Raw genomic sequence first — 23,014 nt, forward strand, 5'->3', positions numbered from 1 at the left:
GATTAATTAAATATATATTTCCATATTTGTGTTTACAGAGCTCTCCATGTGCTAGTCTGCAATGCTGCTGTTTTAGGTCTTCCTTGGCAATTAACTGAAGATGGTCTGGAAAGGACTTTCCAGGTGAATCATTTGGGACACTTTTATCTCATTCAGCTCCTCAAAGATGTTCTTTGCCGCTCAGCTCCCGCAAGAATCGTGATAGTTTCTTCTGAATCACACAGGTTAGTTCTGAAAGGAATGTACTCACCGTTTTTTTTTTTTTTTTTAAATGCAATTGAACCTTTTTCCTGAAAGTTTCACTGAACCTTTTTAGTGTTTTGATATTATTTGTTACTTTCTTCCCTAGTTGCTCTGGAACAATAGTTTGAGTCAGTTCCTAAGTGAAAAAACATATTTTTAATAGGTTGTTCAATTTTAGGGTGTTTGACTCCAAAAGTATCTGACTCCAAATAACCGGGGAGCTTCACAAATTTAAAAGAACAACAATTTCATGCAACAACAAATTTCCATAAAGCAACCACCATGACCACATATCCCTCCATTTAAAAGGATCCTGTTCAACCATCTTAACCCCAAGACAATGCATAGTGTTTAAAAGAAAGTTGTGGTAGAAAATATATTTAGAATTCTACATTAGAAAACTATTTGATAATGCAGAGAAAGGATAGGCAAATTTATCTTTGCTGGATTTGCTGAACTTCTACCAATCTGAGTTATTTTAGACAAAGGAAGTTGGGAAACCATAATATAACATATCTGGAGAGCATCTGCTATCGTGCTAGGTAGTCAACCATAAAGTGCCCAAAGTGGTTCTGATCTATTCACATAACTTCACTTTACTTCACAGGGTTGTTAAAAAGAAATAGATGAAAGAAAAACCATAGATATTATCCAAAGGATCACACAATCGATTTGGTTCATGTGCTTGGATGTTTTCTTCTTCTGGTTGCAATATCCTCTGTCTTGACTATTGAGTAAACCACTAGAGCGGGAATGATTGGCTTTCTTTCATGTGGCATTTGAGTAGCCTGCTGGCACTTCAGAGTAGGAGGAACCTGAACACACATTGAATTTAATATTTGATTGATCGCATCTGATTGATCTTTGCCTATTGGATATCTTCCCAATGCATTCAAAACGACAATGAAATTGGAATGGCTCTGTGATTGTCCTCTCAAACCCTTTAGATGCCACATGGTTTTCTTCTTCCACAAATGGCAGGGACCATTTATAGATTAACACTACAGACTATTCTGGGAAAGATGCTTTCTGCTCACTGCTATGGTTCTCGGGATCTTGTGGGCCAAATTAAATAAATAAAATATTCAGCTCTTTACTGGAAAGTAGGTGAATGGTAAATGGACTGATGATCCAATTCTATGACTAGATTGTGTCTTAATCTTCATATTGAAGCAGAGGTTCTTTGCCGAGGAATGCTTTTGTTCTGCCAGCTGGTGAAACAATAATTGATTAAATCTGAATGGTGTGACTTTTATTGATTTGCCATTCAACATCTTCAGTACTGTGCCAGGAAGAATTCACCTTTACTCTAATTGGAAGCTAATGCAATTACTTTTAGATTAATACACATTTGTGATTTCTCTCTCTCTCTCCGAATATGTATGTGTGGATGTTCTTAATTGTTAGGCAAGGAATTTCATGTGGACCAAAGCTTTGTGCAAAGGAAATAGTGTGTTCTGAATGCTTTCCACCATTAAACCCCGATTTGGAAAATCTTTTGCTTGAGATTGAAATATGGCATAATGTTTTCTAGTGAATATGGAATTGGTTGACTAACTCTTATTTTTTTCTAATCACCTTTTTAACAAAGCCCACCATCCTTGAAAAATCCTGTTCAAAATGCCCAATAGCATCAAAGCTTTTTCTTATGCTACTCAACTAGCATCTTTTTCTCTCTCTCTCTTCCTCCCTCCCTCTTTCTCTCTCTCTCTCTCCTAATGCTTTTTGATAATAATAATAATAATAATAATAATAATAATAATAATAATAATAACAACAACAACAACAACAACAACCTTTCTTCTGTGCTACAAAAAAGCTGTGACTGTGATTAACTGGATTGTGCTTATTCTTCCCTTTCTTCATGTTTCAACTATGCAGTGTGAAACATGCTTCTCTTTAAAAAAAAAAATCACTTTCCTTAAGATGTACAGTAGCTCCTGGGACTTAGTAGGCAGGGAATGGCTCAGGGTTAGGCTGAATTCTTTTATTAATCCCAGTATAAGGGCTCGTGATAGAAAGGACAATATTGCACAAAGATTTACTTTAGCCATTTTAAATTTATGATGGCTGAAATGGAAGAAAGAAGTAAAAATGCCCATATCAATCATGCCCAGAGCCACAACATGAAATATCAATTAGGTGAGAACACCAACCCACCATCAACAAAGTCCTTTATAAATTGTGTCAAGTTTTTTCTGCATTTCTATGTTTCAAGTGTGTGAAAGCAAGCGGTGGAGTTCCTTGCAAGGCAGACCAGTTGTTCTAGCTCTAAAAAGATAAGTTTAGCTCTAAAAATATGCAAAGAAATATGATCCTTCCATGTCCCCCACCATCTTGCCTGAAACTGATGAGGCTTTTTGGATGAAGAGCAGTATGTCTTCCAGAAAGAAAACAAAGGATGGTTCAGTTGTTGTTTTTTTAAACAAAAACAAAACACCTTTCAGACAACTGTGACCTCGATGATTGAGAATCTCCATAGACATTTAGCTCTAGAAATAAATATCCCAAAATGGGGAAGGTGCAGTGGGATTGTACAGTACATGTGTGAGCTGTAATTTAATGGTGATTATATGGAATTGTCAGTGGCTTGTATTATCTGCTTATTATTATATATCTATATAACAAAATACCACTCATGCATCATCACAAAATCTCCAGAACTGTAAAGCCTACCAACTTGAAATTTGGCATGTAGGTTCCTCTTGGCTTCTAGGTGCTCACTAAGAAAGGATTTTTCAAAATGACCATCAGAGCATTAGTATTTCCTATATTATTATTAACACGCTCTGATGCTAAGGAGTTCTACTCCCCCTCTCCACCTGGAAAGAAATCTGTCCCAAATGCAAAACACAAGCAGAGGAGAGGAGTTTCAGTTTCAGTTATAGTTTCAGAGCAGCAGCCAGCTCAACTGTTGAGCTAAGCCATGCCCAGGCTCCTTGCTGTCTCCTTCTTCCTCACACAGCAAATACTGTTTCACTTTCCAAACAGCCCTCAACTCTCATACACTGACAGGACACTAGCCAGATGAATACTGATGGATGCTGGTAGGCAGAGGCACAATTTTTCCCCCTTATTTTCCTCCCCCAAAACTAAGCCTGATCGCATAGTTTTGTAGTGAAGCACAGGTATCGAAGTAGTTTATATTATCATTGAACTCCAGCATTTTAAAAAGATTTTCCTTCTTTGCTTTGGAGTGGACTTTGTCTCCGCCCATCACTTTGATATCATTGATAGCTTTAATTCCTCTGTTCGCAGAACTTTAAAGCTTGACTGGAAATCAAAGCAGAGACAGGACCAACAAAATATTGTTCTTTGCTTACTTACACAAGATGAACCAGGGTTTCTGGAAAACCTATCCCCCAATATGTAATTGTTGTGTTTCCAGATCTAACAACTAATTGCTTCTCCATTTCTCGGGGCTTGTCATGCATTAAATTAGATGTTTAAATATGAGCATTGAAAATGGCTGTGAGTTTTACCATATCTGTGAGAAATTAGCAGGATGAATTCACTAGCTCCTGCATCTTATCACATACATTTGTAATCTGTTTGAAAATACCAAAGCCAGGGTCAATCATTTTTTTTTTTTTTTTTTCATGCTATGCAGAATAATTCCAATTTTCCTAAGGTGTTCTCTGTGGAGCATTATAATAGAATAAATGGGAATATTTGTTGTTGGTTTCTTTGTAAATCTAATTTATAAGGCCATCAACTCAATCCAGGCCTCACTTCTTTACATCTATTGTTGGACTTCATCAGTAAGCATTGGCTGTGCTGGTTAAGACTGATGGGAATTGGAATAGCTGAAGGGATACAAGCTCTCACTGGCTCTTTTCAGAATCACTTTTTCAGATGTTGGGAGAATGGAAGAAAAGAGAAGGAATGGGTTGCCTGTTCATCTAATTGAGAAGTGGAATAAGTTAGTAGGGCCATTTTTGAAAGTCCAACAAGGATCTTTAGAATATTTGGGAGTTCTGCACGTCCGGGTATATAGCAATAGCATTTAAACTTATATGCCTGCCCCACAGTGCTTTACAGAACTCTCTGGGCAGTTTACAATGTCAGCACATTGCCCCCAATACATAAATCATGAATTGTGAAAGTCCATCAATGTTATAGAAAGTGTTACAGCACTTCAAAGCATGATTATCTGTTATAGCATAGCATAGCATGTTGTGCCTAGACTCTGTAGTCCCTAGTTTGGGAAGAAAACTACAGCAGGTCCTTCCTTCCTTCCTTCCTTCCTTCCTTCCCTCCTTCCTTCCCTCCCTCCTTCCTTCCTTCCTCCCTCCCACAACCCACCCATCACCCATTCATTAAATATTTTTCATCTCCCTCCCATTCCTATGCAAATCAAATGTGTATATGTACGCTTATGGCTATGTACAATAATCCAGCTGTAGAATATTTCCATGGTTTGCCACCTTGCTAGAATAACATCAACAAACAAACAGCTGGTGTTTAGTGACTGTCAGATCCAATTAAAAATATCAACCACTTTACTTTGATTTGTGCTCAGTCATACCAGGGGTACACTTAAAAACATTAGACTCTGCCACTGCTTGTTGGAGCTTTGTTCACATTTTTCTTTTATACCTTAAAAACTATTGATGGCAGAATCACCTCAGTTACTGCCTCTTTTTAAACCATCAATCTTTAATTTAAGACAATGCTGAGGAGCAGCAAGTCTCATCTGTAGTTATTTGAGCACTTAGATTCCAAAGTGTGGAAGACTAGTGCATTGGAAAAACAGAAAGATGAGAAGATCAATGGCTAAAGTTGTCCCATTACTCAGCTTGGAGTTGGGAAGAAGGGAAACCCATAAATCTTTTGCCCCAATTACAGTGTTTGCTAATTGCAATTATTTATTGTTCTCTCTCTCTCTCTCTCTCTTTCTCTTTCTCTCTCTCTCTCTCTCTCTCTCTCACACACACACACACACACACACACTCACATAATTCATTATTTCCTGAGGACTAGGACTAAAAGGTACTTCCCTTGGTGGAAAGGTTATTTTGTAAGTAAGAGACTCTGCTCTGCTTCCACTGTCCTATCTCAAATTGTTCTAAATAAAAGAAATGTTGTTCTGATGCTTTTAATCCTGTGTTTGCTGTTCTGAATCACAGTGGTGTATGGCAAGATAAATGGACATCCATCCATCCATCCATCCATCCCTAAAGGCTATCCATCTATCCATCCAGCTTTGATCACTATTGCTACAGCAAAGAATGTGGTCATTTTTACAGAAAGTTCACAATTGTTATTTAGTAGGAAGCATCTAACTGTTTGACTCAGTCCAGATAATTTACAGTTAGAAAGAAGATTAGCTTGGCCCTCCAAGAATGATGGGTAAGATCTCTCAAGACTCCACGTATATTTGTTTCAACTTTGGAATCTGAGCATATACCTAAGAGTTCTTGAGAGAGGATATTATTAAATCTCACCATCAACAGAATCAAGAATGTGTAACATATAACTCATTCTAAAACCACTTCTGCAAATTGGGAATATATTCGTTGCTATCTGCTATGCCAGGATAATTACAGATTCAGAAACATTTTAAAAATCAATATTTGGATATCCAAAGGATTGAATTTGGATATCGAAAGAACTGTCTTGTCCCAATGGGATTGGCCTGCCCCACTCATTCTGGCAGGCAGGGCCTACTGTAGCCTCCATCAGCTGATGGGGTTTAGGAAAAGTATATTTTCTGCTAAGGATACCCCTTCCCTTTGGAATATCTTGCTGCCAGAGTGAGATCCACACCCATCCTTTTAGCCTTTAGGAAGAGCCTTAAAACTTGATCCTGGTGGCATGTGGCCCTGATGGAGAAGCTGTAGACGTTGGGCAGTTGGAGCAGTAATGGAGAAGGCACTAACTCCATTCTGTTCCGAGCCCATGGTTGTTGTTTTTTTGTCTGTATTTTATCTTTTGTAATTTTAATCTATTTTTATATTAATATGGTTTTTATATCTCTATTTTTATTATATTGTAAGCCACCCAGAACCACTCCAAACAACAGTAAGACTGTCCATATATAAATTTAATAAAGGCACAAATAATTAAGGTTTATAGAACAGAAATATTTTATAGAACAACTTGGCGTGAAAGCTCCCTTCCTTAATATTTTTAAGCACCTCGTTTGGAAGGCTTTTACATTTGCACAATGTATTTGCACATATAGCAATAGCACTTTGATTTAAGCACCGCTTCACAGGGCTTTACAGCCCTTTCTAAGCGGTTTACAGTCAGCCTCTTGCCCCCAACAATTTGCGTCCTCATTTTACCCCCCTCGGAAGGATGGAAGGCTGAGAACTTTGAGCCTGGTGGGATTTGAAGTGCCAAAGGGCAGGCAGCCAGTAGTCAGCAGAAGTAGCCACTCTAGCCACTGTACCACTGTATAGTTCTTTTCCTTCACTGTGAAGAATCTATGGTTATGTATTTCACTGGAGATAGAGTTTAGAGTAGTCACAGAAGCCATCCAAAGCATCAATCAAGTCTGTCTTTCTTTCCTTCCTTCCTTCCTTCCTTCCTTCCTTCCTTCCTTCCTTCCTTCCTTCCTTCCTTTCTTTCTTTCTTTCTTTCTTTCTTTCTTTCTTTCTTTCTTTCTTTCTTTCTTTCTTTCTTTCTTTCTTTTCTTCCTTCCTTCCTTCCTTCCTTCCTTCCTTCTTCCTTCTTTTCCTGCCTGCCTGCCTTCCTTCCTTCCTTCCTTCCTTCCTTCCTTCCTTCCTTCCTTCCTTCCTTCCTTCCTTCCTTCCTTCCTTCCTTCCTTTCTTCCCCACCCGTCTCTCTGATAAAGCAATTTAAACTCTGATAAAGAAATTTTATTGCAACACTCATACAGTTTTTTTGTTTGTTCTGGCTTTGAAGGTTCACGGATATTAAAGAGAACTCGGGAAAACTTGACTTCAACTTGCTTTCACCATCGAAGAAAGATTATTGGTCTATGTTGGCCTACAATAGATCTAAGCTTTGCAATATTCTTCTATCAAGTGAACTGAATCGCCGGCTTTCCCCCCATGGAGTTACCTCAAATGCACTGCATCCTGGAAATATGATCTACTCATCCCTTCATCACAATTGGTGGTTGTACACCCTCCTGTTTACACTGGCTCGGCCTTTCACCAAGTCACTGGTAAGAGCATGATATTTCATACATATTGATTGATTGAGAGATTGGCTTTTTAGAAATTCTCTTATACCTACTGCATTTTCAACCACTCTTACATTTGTTGATCGTTTATATAATTGTGGCCCTTGTGGTAAAAAAAGGCGGCATCCCTTGATTGTCTGAGTTGGTCTTTGATAAACTCTTGTGTCTTTTCTGAGTCATGTGGTTTGGTTCTGTGCATCTTATGTCTGAATATGACTACCTGCTCGGGGTCAGGATCTAAGAGAAATCAGAGCTACAAATTGCAATATGCTTAGGGGGGAAAATCCCAGTAAAGATGGGTTGCATTGAGAAGCATAAAAAGAAATATTGATCTCTATATGAAAAATGAACAAGTAAGCTTGGAATATACTGTATGAATGATTAATTCCATAGCACCTCATTGATGTCTAAATTTAGGAGTTGTATACTTGCCACAGTTCTGCCTTGGAATAAAATCTTGGCGTTGCAGGAGAGTAAATAGAGTATCATGTGTTAAGGCTGAAAGAGCCGAGCAGATGTTTCAGCAAACTGAATTTTTAAATCTTTTGCATTAAGGAAGGATAGAAATCTGAGCTGATTGGGTTACACTTCCTAATTCAATGCACAGCCAACGGTGGTGGTTGAGTTTTAACAGATGTGTTGTGTGCTGTCTCTCTTTAAATGAATGGGAATATAATACTGGGACTATTGCAGAATTATAATGTATAATCATGGGGGAAAAAACCCATCCTGACTATTGGCGAGTGATACAATTTTTAGAAATGAATCGAAGAAATAAGAGAAATTGAACAGGTTTGAAAGCTGACTGGTAACAATCCCTGATTTCTTATTTCTTTCTTTTGCAACATACATATGACTTTGGTTCTGTACAACTGGTTGCTGGCAAGATTTGTACTAACAGTGTTTAATCATCAGTTAGTGTAAAAGAAATGTGCGCATGATCCCAATTGCTGGGTGGTTTTGTGTTTTCTCTAATGGTACAGTTTTGCACACTGTTTATTTAGCACATTTATATAAGCCTAGGAACTCTGGACAGTGAAGACGAAAATCTACTAAAACGAAACCAGGTTTCAACTCAGGAAACTCAAAGGCACATTAGCTCATCAAACAAACCACATCCACACCACACTCCATCTATATCCTTGCCTGCAGGAAGATTTAGGACTTCTCGGTCTTCCAGGTGGCCAATTGGCACTGCACATATCTCAGGATGCATGAATAGAAGATAGTTTTTTGGAGCTCACAAGGTGACACTGTTTCACCTGTAGGGCTTGGAGCAGGCTCATTTGCCAGATCTAGCGAAACAAGCATTGGGGACTGAGCATGAGTTCTTTTGTGAATTATTATTATTTTTAGATCTGAATGGCAGATATAGGTAATCCTTGATTTACAACCACAACTGGGGCCAGAATTTACATAACTGAGCAGGATGGCTGTTAAGTGAGTTGCACCCAATTTTACACCTTTTCGTTAAGTGATTCACTGCAGTTGTTAAGTGAATTGCATAGTTGTTAGGCAAATCTGGTTTTCCTTGGTGACTTTGCTTGTTTGAAGCTCACTAGGAAAATTGCAAATGACCCTGAGATATGGCAACTGTTGTAAATTGGATTTTGATCATGTGTCCATAGAGATGCTGCAATGGTTGTAAGTGTAAGGACTGGTTGTAAATCAGTTTTTCAGTGCTGTTGTAACTTTGAATAGTTGCTAAATGAACGGTTGTAAGTCAACAATTACCTGTAATTGTGATGACCCAGGGAGCAGCACACACGTAATAAATTCCCAAACATAAATAAATTTCCTTTAATGCCTTCAACTTGGCCCCACCGTTCAATTGTTCACAGTTGGAGATTAAACTCTTTCCAAAATAGTCTCCAAAAGAAAGAATTACAGTCCAAACTCAAAGAAGAGATAATGGAGAAATAAAAAAACCCAAAACAAACCGCACTGAAGGAATTTTCATGACAGATCAGGATAATTAATTACAAACTTCAAGAAGATAACAAGGCACAGTCCATTGGAAGAACGTCAACCAAGATAAACCTCAGCCAGAAATAAAACACGCTTTGCTTCTAGCAACGTTGTGTTTAAACGCCCCTCCTTTATACTATTCCCCCCAGCTGCAGCCAATGAGGGGGATCATGGCCACTTCCTCTCCCGTAAGCCACATTGTTCCCTTCTCCATTCCTCCCTGGGTGCCCTTGGATGAAGAGGAGATGGGCCTGGGTCTTCCTCTGACTGCCCAGCCAGCCTCTGCCCTTCCCCAGCCTCCTCCACAACCTCCTTGCCAGCTGTTCCTCCTCTCCCTCGGAGTTAGTCTACAACAGGAGCATGACAGTAATTCTACCTTTGCCTTTTCTTCTCAAAATCTTAACAAAGAGAAGCAAAACAAAAAAAATATGATTTATTTGTAGAATAAATGCTTAGAAACAAAGAATTGATGTTCATGATCAGACTTTTCTATTCTGAATGCCTTTAGTTTAGGGTGAAGTGGATTTCCTGCCATAGTTTGCTTTGGTTTGTCTATTGCAATGCCTGGAGAATCCTAGATGTACAACAGCTGTCCAGAGAGAGCCAGTTGTGTAGAAGACAATTTAACAGAATGAGGCTGAGTTGTGCACCACAAAAATGTTGATACATAGCCCAAATCAACTCAAGTCAGCGAAGAAGTGATTGTGCCTCCAGCTTCATAATTATGGAAAATTTAGATTTTAAGCCTTTTTCCTTGGCATATGTATCTCAGATCTTAACCACTACAATAGTTTATAGCATTAATATAGATCTAATGGGAATTACAGCAATAATAGTTATTTTAGTTTGAAGAGTTACAGTATCAACTGAACTATTTTGTCTAATTCTGTTAGTTTTATGGAACACATATTCAAGCGCAGTGCTTCTGATTTTGACTTCTTTGTTCTGCTTAAATGGTTGAGCTCATTATGAGCTATGCTGGTCAGTGACCAAAATAAAGATGTTGATTTGATTTGATATTCCATAGTCCAAATAATCATGGCAGTCTTCAAGCAGCAGATATTTCGGTTATTATCCTTGTATAAAATATGTTGGCTGATGCAAACCAAACTGTGATTTGTTTTTTTTTAAACCAAGATAAGTTGAATCTAAACAGATACAGCAACTTTGAAAAACCCTTTAACTCGTTAAAAAAACCAACCCATCACTAAAGTGGTTTCAAGCCTTCGTTCTAGGTTATCTCAAGATGGCAACTCAAACTGAACTAATAAAAGTTCCCCATTTCAATAAAATGATTTATTTAGATTCTAAATATTGTGCCATTTCTGTACTTAACATTTCCATTTTTAGTTTCCTTCTGATTCCTCCCATTTCTTGTTGGTATCTTCTCCCAGAGAGATTGTGTGTTCTTTCTCCCTTCAACACTCACTTACCAATATTGAGTAACTTTCAGATACTTAAGGCTTACATTTATGTACCCTCCAGCTCAATTTTTTTGTTATATACAAAATGGTATGTTGCTTACTTCTTGCCTGTAGTTTGTATTAAAAGTCTGTGAAGACAATCAATTGCTGAAATGGAAAACAAACAACTATTTCTTAAGAAAGAAAGGGGGCAATGTTTACATTTCTAATAAACCAATTTCAGTTTATTTATGACATATTATATTTGTTCAGTAAATACTTTAATTTTGTTTGCAAAACTCACAATGCTTGTTACTGACACCCAAAGCACAGGTTTTTTTTGCAAAAAACCAGACTTTTGCAAATATGTACTTTAATTTTAAACATTTGTGCATTAGAGTTGTCATAGTATATCTCAAAATTTAAGCCAACAATTTCTTTCCCCTGTTAAATTAGTCTGCCATAAAAGACATTAAATATTGAAACTAAACTCTACCATATAATTATAAAATATTTTTGTTCCAAATTGTCAGATTCACGAAAAACATGGTGTTGATGAAGAACAAAGTTATGTCAAATTTCTAGTGGGAAAAAGAAGGGGAGGGAATAAACCAGCCAACCAGTTTTACTTGTTTTTAGAGGATTTGATAGAAAAATCAGATGGTACAATATCTCCTGTAGGTAACAACTTCTTTAACATGACATGCCTGCCTCCATTGTTGGCTGTTCTTCAAAAAAATGTCGAGAATATTAGTCCTAGAAAAATCATTGCCATAGTTTGGACATGATTTGTTGGTTTGTGTTATAAGTAAGCCACATTATTTGTTGAATAAGAATTTAGTTTACTTACATAAGGATTTATGCAACATTGTTAGTTATATAATACTTCTATGGTGTCCTTCAATTTTGCATCATCAGTTGATTAGACACTGGAAAATTTAAGGTCTAGAAAAATCAGGAAAAAAACAAAACCAAGAGAAAAGATAGATTTATCTGTGCCTCATCCCCTACTCAAGTTTTTAAAAAATGTGTTGGAGAAAGTAAGCAAGATTTTTTTTCTCTCCTGAATTCAAAATTTTGTGGGAAAAGCAAAGATAACACCTCCTCATGCTTTCCTTTATAATGTCCTCTCTTTGGATCTGAAGGTCTCATTGGATCTTAGCTTTCTTTCATTAAGAAGAAGTTGTGTGTGTGTTTATGTGTGTGTGTTTCAGCTTTATAGTATTATAATATTTTAAATTCATTGTTAAAGTGACCTTGTATCAAAAGGCATACTGATGGGATTCATTCTATACACTTTATTGGAATAAGAACAATTGTGCCTGACCAATCAAGCAAATAGTTAAATAAAGGTAATAAGTATTAGTAATTATTAAGTAATTATTTATTAAATAATACTTGATTTTTCCTTGTTTTCTTTTTAAAATAGGCAGGATCACATATCCTTTGCAGATATTCAAAATTTATCAAAGTTTGCTACCCATTGCTGTCAGTGGCACACCTGAGTCTTCTTAATCTGTTTTAATCTTTTTGTTTCTGTCATCAATCAGTGCTTAAAAAGATTAGCAATTCCAGATACTGAATGCAAATATAAGAATAATCTGGAAGATGGATCCCTTCTTTCTTCCTACTTATTCTTGGTCTGCTTCATGTGCCTCTCCTTCTAATGAACATGATGCAAATGTATATTAGGAGGAGCCACATAACATAATATTGCTCTATTGTGCTTCTATCGATACTTGATATAGCTTCAGCTGTATGTTTAAGATATAGGATGACTACTCTGCTCCTAAAATACAAGTTCATAAAGCCCGCCTCCACTTCTATAAAGCTCCACCTCCATGAAACCTAGACCAGATCTTAACCTGTGGTTGATTTTCAAACATCCAGTTTTTTTTTCTCCTGCTTGCAATTGCAAAAAATACAGGGATGTACAGTACATGTAGTAAAACTTGATTGGTCATAATATTGCTCTAAGAGAAGAGCTTTCTCTCAGCTGTTGTGTCTACCCTTTGGAATATTTTGTCTCCTGGAATGAGATCAGCTCCAACCCTACTGATCTTCCAAAAGAGCTTATAGATCTGGGTGTCCCAGTTGACTTGGGGCTCCAATGGAGGGATTTCCATAGGGGGTGGTTGATAGATTAACAATAGATTCCACTTCCCTCCCCTTCATTCTGCTCCTGCCCTTCCCATCTTTTAATTAGTGTGCTGCATTTGGATATTCACAGTATTTTGTTTATATCTTTTAGCTTTTGTATAGTTTTTAATTAATTTTGTATAGTTTTTTTTTTAAAGGGGACACGGTGGCTCAATGGCTTAAGATGCTGAGCTTGTCAATCAGAAAGGTTGGCAGTTTGGCATTTCAAATCCCTAGCGCCGCGTAACTGAGTGAGCTCCCATTACTTGTCCCAGCTTCTGTCAACCTAGCAGTTCGAAAGCATGTAAAAATGCAAGTAGAAAAATAGGGACCACTTTGGTGGGAAGGTAACAGCATTCCGTGCACCTTCGCCGTTTAGTCCTTCTGGCCACATGACCAGGGAGACGTCTTCAGACACTGCTGGCTCTTCAGCTTTGTAACGGAGATGAGCACTGCCCCCTAGAGCCGGAAATGACTAGCACGTATGTGCGAGGGGAACCTTTATCTTTACCTTATAGTTTTAAATTTGTTAAAGATTGCAATCCACCCAGAATCAACCTGTGATAAGATGGCAGCTAATAAATTTTACAAATACATAAAATTAAATAAATAATGATGGGAAAGGTGCAGGCCTATGCTGAAGCAAGTTTCCATCCATTCCAAAACCATTTACCAAAAGGGATTCTCTATCAGGTCACCCCAAGTCATGTTAAGCATGAGGTTACATACCAGTGATGACATGACATTTCAGCTATGTTCTTCTATGCAATCTCAAATTGCATGTAACTGTTAGAAGGTCAGGAGAAGCCAAAGTCTTAACGTTATAAAGTTTTTCAAAGTCTGCTTTGTGCAGAGATATTTCCTGACTTCTAGAAATGGCCTGGTTTCTTTTCCTGACGGTGGTCTTTATTTTTTCTCTTGCCCTTTTTTTGAAAAAAACTGCAATACCACTTTTGAAACCTTTCCCCAATCAGTTTCATGTGATAGCTTCTCTTTAATCATTTACATTCTGAGGAAAGTCAAATATTCCATAAGAAGCCAAAGTAATCTAGCTGAATGTATACTGTTTGTGCAGCTGGATATTTTATTTATTTGAAGTATTGAAAAAAGTCTCCTCTGACTTTGCAGGGGAAAAAAAAGACAGTGAATAAACAGTAGGAAGGGCCAAGTAACCTGAGCCAGAAAGTTGCTTCTTTTAGAGCAAAGCCTTGACAAAATATTTTCCATGTTCCAGAAAAGAAGCAGAAAAGCTCAAAAACTTCATAATGTTCTTACAGTATAGTTGGGTTCCCCCCACTTTGGCTGTTCTTTAAATGCAAATATTGCAAAAGTGAAATGATTGTCTGTCCTGTTATATTTCATTCATAACATTCTCCTTTGGACAGTCATAATAAACACATGGCATTTAAGTTATTTTCTCCTTTTGGGGTATGGTGGTCATATTATCTTATGACTACTGCCCTGCAATGCTTAAGTAACCCACCTCTCAGTATGGTCTTTAAGGACTGTCTTGATGTTCCTCAAAGACACATTGACTATTATTGTGAAAATTGTAGGCATGAAAGCCCATGAAAGCCACCAGAAACTCTGACCTGACTAAATATCCCAGCAATCGTTTACCAACGTTGTTGGTTTTCCAACTGAATTTCTTAAAAAGGTAAAGGTTCCCCTCACACATTTGTGCTAGTCGTTTCTGGCTCTAGGGGATGGTATTTATCTCCATTACAAAGCTGAAGAGCCAGCGCTGTCCAAAGACATCTCCTTGGTCATGTGGCCAGCATGACTAAATGCCGAAGGTGCACAGAACGCTGTTCCCTTCCCACCAAAGGTGGTCCCTATTTTTCTACTTGCATTTTTACATGCTTTCGAACTGCTAGGTTAGCAGAAGCTGGGACAAGTAACAAGAGCTCACTCTGTTACACGGTGCGAGGGATTCGAACCACTGAACTGCTGACCTTTCTGATCAACAAGCTCAGCGTCTTAGCTACTGAGCCACCTCATCCCCTTGGGTGCTTAGCGTTTCCTTAAATAAATAAAACTATTTTTATTAAAGCTTAGAATTACAGTAATAAGAACTAATACAAATTAAACAATAAAAAGTAGGAGGTACAAAAGAAAAAAACAGAGAAAGAGAAAAGAAAGAAAAACAAGAATATAGTAAAAGGAAAAAAAAGGAATGTATAAAGAAGTGACTTCCACTTCATCAAAATATATAAACAATTTTAATAACTTATCACTTTGTCAACAACAATGGCCTCTTCTCCCATATGCTGCCTCTTATCTGGAAATAAATACTCATCATTTCATCACTGAAATGATTAATTGATTTCAGAAAAAGTCCACTAAGAATTAACAGATATAACTTTGATCAAGTAAACCAACTTTATATTCCTTCCATTTATTTCTAACAATCTTTATCTTTAGTATCTTCAAATATAGTCTTATGGTCAGCTCTTGAGGAACCGCTATCTTCAGCACTAGTGGGAGATGTCAAGTCCCCGCCATGTCCCAAAAGCAGTTATTGAAGAGCACATCTACTCACTAGCTTGTCAGCTCTGCTTTTGAACCATCTTCATTCACCATTTCTTCAGTAGTGAAAAGCAAATTAGAGAGGTCCTGATTGATTTCCTGAAATATCTAGAGGCCAAAGAGTCCCTGCACTTAGTCTTCCTCTTGGACTTAAGTAGAATACCATTATGAAGGCGACGGTTGTGAAAGTTACATGATAACATCTTCTTTCTGCTGACTGTAATTGGCATCCTCAGTGCTACTTTTAAACATATTGAAGTATACTGAATTTTAATATATGGACATTGTTTTAACTTAGATAAGTTTGGTATACAACATCATATCATGAAATAACCTTTTGAAATAAATGTAATATACTGCTTAGTTCCTACAGGTACTTGTATGAATTTATCTAAAATTATTTACTGTATGTGGTGGAATGATTGATCCTACTCAATTGTTCTGCTCATTTCATGGAGAAAGGTGAATAAATATTAATAAATTGATCACCTAGGGCTTAGTGTGAAAATACACATTTATCTAGCCCAGTTCTTATTTAATTATTATAGAAATAAAGGTGGAGAAATAGAGAGAAAAAAGTCACTATGTTTGAATGTTGCATTTATACCTTTACGGTTCAGGTGTATTTATGTCTCTTGAGATTTTTGTCAATGAAAGAGGGAGGTACCATGCAAAAATTTGTTTCCTGTTTGCAGAGGCCAGTTAGATAATGATAAATCCTATCAATTTCTGCCTGGTATCAGGATGATAAATATAAAAAACATAGTCATGTTCCATCCATAATTTTAGTGACACCATATTTTTGCAGTTTCTTAATATCAGTATTGATATAACCAACTCTTCTCTGTGTGTCAGAAATCCATATTACAGTATTTGAAGAATTATATTAATTGGAGAAACATTATTTCTATAGCTGCTACTAGAGAGGAATTATAATATTGGAAAAAGCTCTCCCAGAAAAGAGATAAATATAAGCCCTTGGTGATAAAAGACATTTCAAATAGGCCATTTTTGATGCGTAGAAAGACTTGTTCATGTAGAAAATAGATTTTTTGTTATTCTGCATGTACAAAGTTTGCTTGAGAAGAACTGTTGTTTTTTGAAGCAGAACCTTCCAGATGGACTCCTTATTCTCCTTTATTGCAAGGGAAGGAGAGGGGATGGGATGGGACAGGGGAGGGAAAGGGGAGAGGAGAGGAACCAAGTCAGTAAAGTCAATTGACAGCTTCTATTAATGGCATCTCAGCTCAGGTGGGGAGAAATTCGTGAAGAATCTGGAGAAAAAAAATAATAAAAAAATATTTCCCCTTAATTATACTTAATTTTGTAGTTCTAGTTTTCTTGATCTGTTATTATTTAGTTGTTATTCGGCTCTTGCTGTTTCATTTCTCTGGACAAATCACTATCTCTGAGAATTTATATAAAGTGATTGGTCTGTGATGGCAATAGTTCTCAGCTATATGTGCAACAGATGGACTCAATAATAATCTGTGTTGGAGTTTGTAAATCACTGAATTTATAAACATTTTCAGTGATTTACAAACCGCAATACTATTCATGGAAATAGTACGGTATTTCTTCCTACCCTGCGGGACCTAGGTTTTGACAGTGATTGGTGAGGATTAAAATATATAAAGGTAAGATCCATTGGTTTATGGCATGCCTTAAATAATGACATACTTCTTTGTTTTCTTAAAGGTAAGATGGCATCGTTATAATGCTTAACACTTTTCTAATTCCAATCATCGTCATTATTACTATTTGTCTAGAGAAAATATTTTAAATATCCAGAGAAGGTAGTACCAGATACATTCCCATACACAATAGCTTTCACAGGCGATTGAAAATGGCACATATTCACTGCGATTTGTTTGAAAGCCAAGATTGGCTCCTGAACCGATGTGATATACTGTCTGGTATGTGATAAGTAAAACAGCTTTTAGTTTGGACAAAGCTCAACTTTGTAACCTGTCAGTCTTGATTAAGTTAGGAAAGTGTTGGAGCAAATAATTATATGTGCAGGGTAACCAGACAGGAAACACGATAGCCTCGTAGATTTTAATTTATAGAACCCTCCTAGAGACACATTTGCGCCTGAATGTTTTTGAGTTTTACTTAATTTTGAAATTATTCCTTGCTTCCAAATTTCCTACATTCCCTCCCTCTTTACCCCCTTTCTTTTTCTTTTCTTTTTCTTTTTAAAAGAGTGATATTTCCTTTCTGGTCTTAGGTGACTTGCGCTTCTCTGCCAGCTTGAATAACTGGCCATGTTTCAGCACCAAATGTCAAGAGTAAACAGATGAAAGTGTGTGTTATATTTTTACTTTGTTGTCAGATGCTATTGGTTTGTCATTTTCCGAGAGTTGTATTTATCGCAACAAATGCTGTTACCACCACAGCTCTGCTTCTGTACACTTTCATCAAAACTATTCTCTCGAGGTCAAGTAAATGAATTATCAACTTTATCCCAGCCCCTTTTATCCATTGAAAAGATTTTGCGGCTGACACTTTACAGCAGAACCAGTTATTCTTTTGTTTGTTTGCATTAGAACAAAGCCACCAGATCATAATGTTAACTGTCATTTTTTAAAAGGCAGAGGCTGCTGAGTTAGGACTGGGAGGAAGACTAGAAAATAATATACCACAGGGACCCGGCATTTAATATCCTGCTGCTTGCAAAACAATGCAAATTAAATTATAATTAATTATTAAATTATGAACTGCTCAGGGCAGGCTAAAATTTAAAGCTGAGATCACTCACTTCCATGTTTTACATTAGGAGATCTGTGTTTATATACTCACATAGACTGATACGCATACAATTTGTTCAGAAATGCCTCTTCCTTGTGTTATGTATAGTTTGTTCGACCAAGGTTGAGCACTTCTCATTAGAAAATGATGTAGCAGGTTACTGCTAATAGGGCCACAAAAGTGTTTTAAACCTTCAATTAATGAGCAAGTACCAAGTTCTTTTGAAGGTGTTATTTGTTGTGGAGGGTTCCATATGACTTTTTGTTGCTATCAAGAAATCCACAACAGTAAGTGTTTTATGACGTATGGTGCTTGGTGTCTTAGAACACTATTAACACCCAGCCACCACATTATTATCGAAAATTGATTTGGGATATTTAAATGACTAATTGAGATGGGCAGCTATAGCAATTGAATGAATGAATGAATATTTCACCACCAAAGAATGTGCCTTATGTCAGCAAACGAAGTTGGAGAGAATGCAATGTTTGGTAAAATAGAATGAAATTATCAAGAGAGAGAGAGAGAGAGAGAGAGAGAGAGAGAGAGAGAGAGAGAGAGAGAGAGAGAATATAGTCAGCAAAGCACCTACTGCAATAATAACTAATAGGATCTAGCTAAAAATTGTCACATGCACACTGTTTGTGTGTGTGTGTGTGTGTGTGTGTGTGTGTGTGTGTGTGTGTGAAGTAATAAAGCTAAGGCTTTATTTCAAACATCTTATTCTGCTTACCAAGATTTATGCCTGCCGCACTCTGAGAATATGTATTCCTGTTTAATGTTTGCATTTTTGGCTGTATGATGATGAATTATGAACGGTAGACTCTTTTAATTCTGTATTTCTATTAAGGGAACCTGTGAATTTCCCTTTCTATTTTTAATCATTTAAAACCCAGGACTGGTGCAAAATGTTACAACCAGTATCTTCAGTCCCACTTAACCAAGGGTGATTGTACAGTTTTTTTTATGTTCCAAATTTTCCCAACAGCTGATATAGCCTCGATCCCAAAGAAGGATCCTCAGTAGACCATTTACGGCATTTTGCTGCAATTAAACTCCTCTGGTTTTAGCCTTCAGGCAATTTAGTACCTTTTTACATATGCACATTATGAACTTTTGACCAGGACTTGGTACTTATCTATTAGAGAGCAGCTTTTGAGAAGAGGCTTAACAAGTTCCTTGGAGTATTACATTCTCAGCCTGTTGTGGAAAAGGTAATTGAACCAACTTGCGGAGAGGCCATTCCGCGTCTTTCTTATGATCCTATCTCTCTCTTTCTCTCTCTCTTTTTCTCTTTCTCTTTCTCTCTCTCCTCTCTTTTCCATGTTTCCATTGGAAGCTTGTAGCAAGAGCTCTCAGAGTACGTGATTGATCTTTTATTCAGTAGCTAATGAGAACTGTGATTCTATTAGTGCTCTACAAGGCAAGGGAACAGTGATTTAATGAAGTGTCTAGTGAGCTGGTCATAGATTTATCCCGTTGCCTCTAATTTGCAGTGCCATTGCAAGTCAGTAAAAGAAATGGCGCTCATGCCACCATCAGGCAGGTATTTTCTTTGTAAATTGTTGTAAGGTCGGGTGTAGTTACCTTCGTGGAGACAATGCCTTCCCTCCTCGGTGTCTCCTGATGACAGCCGCTGCACTAAGGACTCAGCGAAGCGGAAACCTGAAGTTCAGAGGTCCATTCTGAAGTCCCCCTTAGCTGATGCAGGAGCAGATGAACTGCCAACGAGGGCTAATAGAGTCATAATTGGCGATTAGAACTGGAAAAGCACGACATCTCAATACAAACTGGTGTGTACTAAATTCAACTGCCAGCTGGTGTTCCAACACAGAGTCATGTGTGTTCTCCAAATTTCAATTCCAAGCAATTAGGTAATGTCTTTAGATAGTTATTGGGCAGCTGTTAGAGGAAGCAGAGTGGAAGCTAGTGAAGGGAAAAGAATCACAGGCTCATCAAAACACATCCACTGTAAATTGACATTAATGTGCTGTCTGTAGACTTAGCTGAGCATGTAACTTGTGAGCTTTAACTCTGAAATCATGTGGTAGAAAGTTGGTACGTATTGTCTTAAATAGAGTTTGTGCATGTGTTTCTATATGCACACATAGACACATAATATTTATTTATTTTTTATTTCATTGAGGGATCATATATTTTTGAAGATATGAGTATTTAGCCTTGCTAAAGTGAGCTATTAATAATAATAAAATAATAATTATTCTATTTCAGGGCATTATTTCTAAAGCTTGTGTCAGAGGATTCTGTTCCACGAATTAACTACAGGTCAGCTTTCTTTAGGAATAGAACTTGGGATAACCAAAAGATAGGGCAAGGGAAATATTAAAATGGTAGATGATGAAAGAGAGATGGTTCTTCATCACTTAGTTAACAAATGTTTATCCTCTGCTCTGATAGTTCTTAGAGAAGAATTGTAGAAATGTTTTAATCATTGTTAGCTGCTTTGAAAACTGATTTTGGTAGGAAGCTTGGATATAAATCAAATGCAAGTGATGTAGTGTGGTGTAGTGGCTAGAAAGCTGTGACCTCTCCTAATCTTAAAAAATGTTTTGTGCAACTTGCTTGTTTTGTACATAAACATAAAATAAATGAAACAATTCATTGAATAAAAGCCTATTATTGTGGGCCATACATTGCATTCTAAGGTAGCTTCTATGTTAATGCTAACTGGTTCTATATTCTTAGGTGAGGCAGCATTTGCTTTGATAACTTACTGAACAAGATTTTCCCGGGCCACTGGATTATATTAAGAGGAGGAGAAAGCAAAAGAAGACAGGATCCAAGGAGTCTGGAAGTTGAGTCATGGCAACTAGGCTTCCATCTGAAGATGCAACTTGGATAAGCAGCGAAACACTTCGAACCCACAAGAGAAGAAATTCAATTCCCATGACTCAACTTCCAGACAACTCTCTATGGATGACTGACAATCTTCATCAACATACGATCCAAGGATATTCCTAGCTATATAAAAGCTAGATCAAGTATGGGACACTTCGTGGGGATTGTAGGCATAAAGAAGAACATCAAAATGTTTACCCTAAAGGGGAAGGGTTATTTCTTCACAAACCATCTGGTGTGATAGGATTGATGAGATAGCTTCCTTCCTCCTCAAAAACTTGAGAATGCTTTTAGTCATTCATCATTTTTAATTCCATCTCACTCCTTTTTCCCCCAGGCATGTAGACAAACGTCCAAGTAACACCTTTGATCTCATCGTTGTTTATTTGATTTCCATTGCAATATTCTAAGCAGGGTTCCAAACTACATGAAGGATTTTAATCATATTCAACCTGTTTGGGGTTACTCCTTTCTACAAGGGTTACTCTTTTCTCCTAGATATGGGAATCTGGAACAAATTGCAAGGATCCTGACTCTCCTCTAAACATTCTTTCTGAAATTCCTGAATGCCTTCTTATGAGAAATAGTAGCTTTGCCATGCACTTAGTTTGTGTGTATGTGGGTGTGTGGGTGTATTTTCTTTTCATCTCCTTTTGTTATGCACCATTATAACAGATCACCGAAATACAACAGATGCTTGTATTCATACTTTCCAGTTCTCTGCAGACAAGTGTGCAATTTGTACTCTTGTCATCATTCTCAAACAGCTGAAATAGCCTGATATAAAATTTCCCAGTACTTACTTAATGTATTTCAACATCTTTTGTGGGTTTTCAATCAAAAGGGGTTTTCTTTTGGGCGGGAACTGGCTTTGTCTGAAAAGTAAGATAGAAAAGTGATGGTTTTTCTTCTTCTTCTTCTTTCTTCTTCTTCTTCTTCTTCTTCTTCTTCTTCTTCTTCTTCTTCTTCTTCTTCTTCTTCTTCTTCTTCTTCTTCTTCTTCTTCTTTCTTTCTCCTCTCCTCCTCCTCCTCCTCCTCCTCCTCCTCCTCCTCCTCCTCCTCCTCCTCCTCCTCCTCCTCCTCCTCCTCCTCCTCTTCTCTTCTTCTTCTTCTTCTTCTTCTTCTTCTTCTTCTTCTTCTTCTTCTTCTTCTTCTTCTTCTTCTTCTTCTTCTTCTTCTTCTCCTTCTCCTTCTCCTTCTCCTCTCCTCCTCCTCCTCCTCCTCCTCCTCCTCCTCCTCCTCCTCCTCCTCCTCCTCCTCCTCCTCTCCTTCTCCTTCTCCCTCCCTCCTTCTCCTTCTCCTCCTCTTCTTCTTCTTCTTCTTCTTCTTCTTCTTCTTCTTCTTCTTCTTCTTCTTCTTCTTCTTCTTCTTCTTCTTCTTCTTCTTCTTCTTCTTCATAACTCAGAAAGCCTAGTGCCCTTTGAAGCTTCACTCCAGGAAGTTATATTGCAGTCATATTGCAAAGGAGACATACTGAAATGAGCATATAGAGTGGTAACGTTTTATTTCTAGATTTCTACCAATTGTAATGGCTCATCTGGGGAATGTCACAAGCACAAATACTTATTGAAAGAGGCAGCCAGAAGCAGGGAAGACATTCCCAGTGGATGCAAAAATATCAGCATTAAAGAGATGGCTGAGTTGAAACTCCTCTTAACATCTCTGAGGATTCAGAGAGGGCCTCTGGACATGCAGGTTCCATATCTCCAACTTAAATGGAAAAACACCTCTTGAGGAACATTTCGGTAGACTGTTCTATGTGCGCTTTCGCTGAATTTACAGGAATCAGAAAACACACACTGTGAAAATTCTGCAAATTATTACATGCACAATAATACCCCTGTTACTCTGATTTCTTGGTCCTACCTCATTCTTCTCCAAAACTTTTTCCTCTTACTCTTTTCTAATTAGAAAATCAGCATTTGTCATTGATGTAAATTTTACACCATGCAGTGTGTATTTAAGG

At 37.4% G+C, this 23,014-nt stretch overlaps 1 protein-coding gene across 5 annotated transcripts in view; it reads left to right on the top strand.

Moving 5' to 3' along the window:
* The window catches only part of WWOX (WW domain containing oxidoreductase), a 575,077-nt gene that overhangs the window by 130,615 nt on the left and 421,448 nt on the right, over nt 1–23,014 (top strand). For all 5 annotated transcript variants that reach the window (XM_087971625.1, XM_087971624.1, XM_087971627.1 and 2 more), the window contains exons 7-8: nt 39–224; nt 7,117–7,381. In XM_087971625.1, the coding sequence (XP_087827751.1) occupies nt 39–224; nt 7,117–7,381 (451 nt within the window). The remainder of the gene's footprint in view (nt 1–38; nt 225–7,116; nt 7,382–23,014) is intronic.

The sequence above is a fragment of the Notechis scutatus genome, chromosome 9 (genome assembly GCF_049901735.1).
Source record: "Notechis scutatus isolate UNSWTSFEM ecotype Mainland chromosome 9, rNotScu1.2, whole genome shotgun sequence".
Lineage (NCBI taxonomy): Eukaryota > Metazoa > Chordata > Lepidosauria > Squamata > Elapidae > Notechis > Notechis scutatus.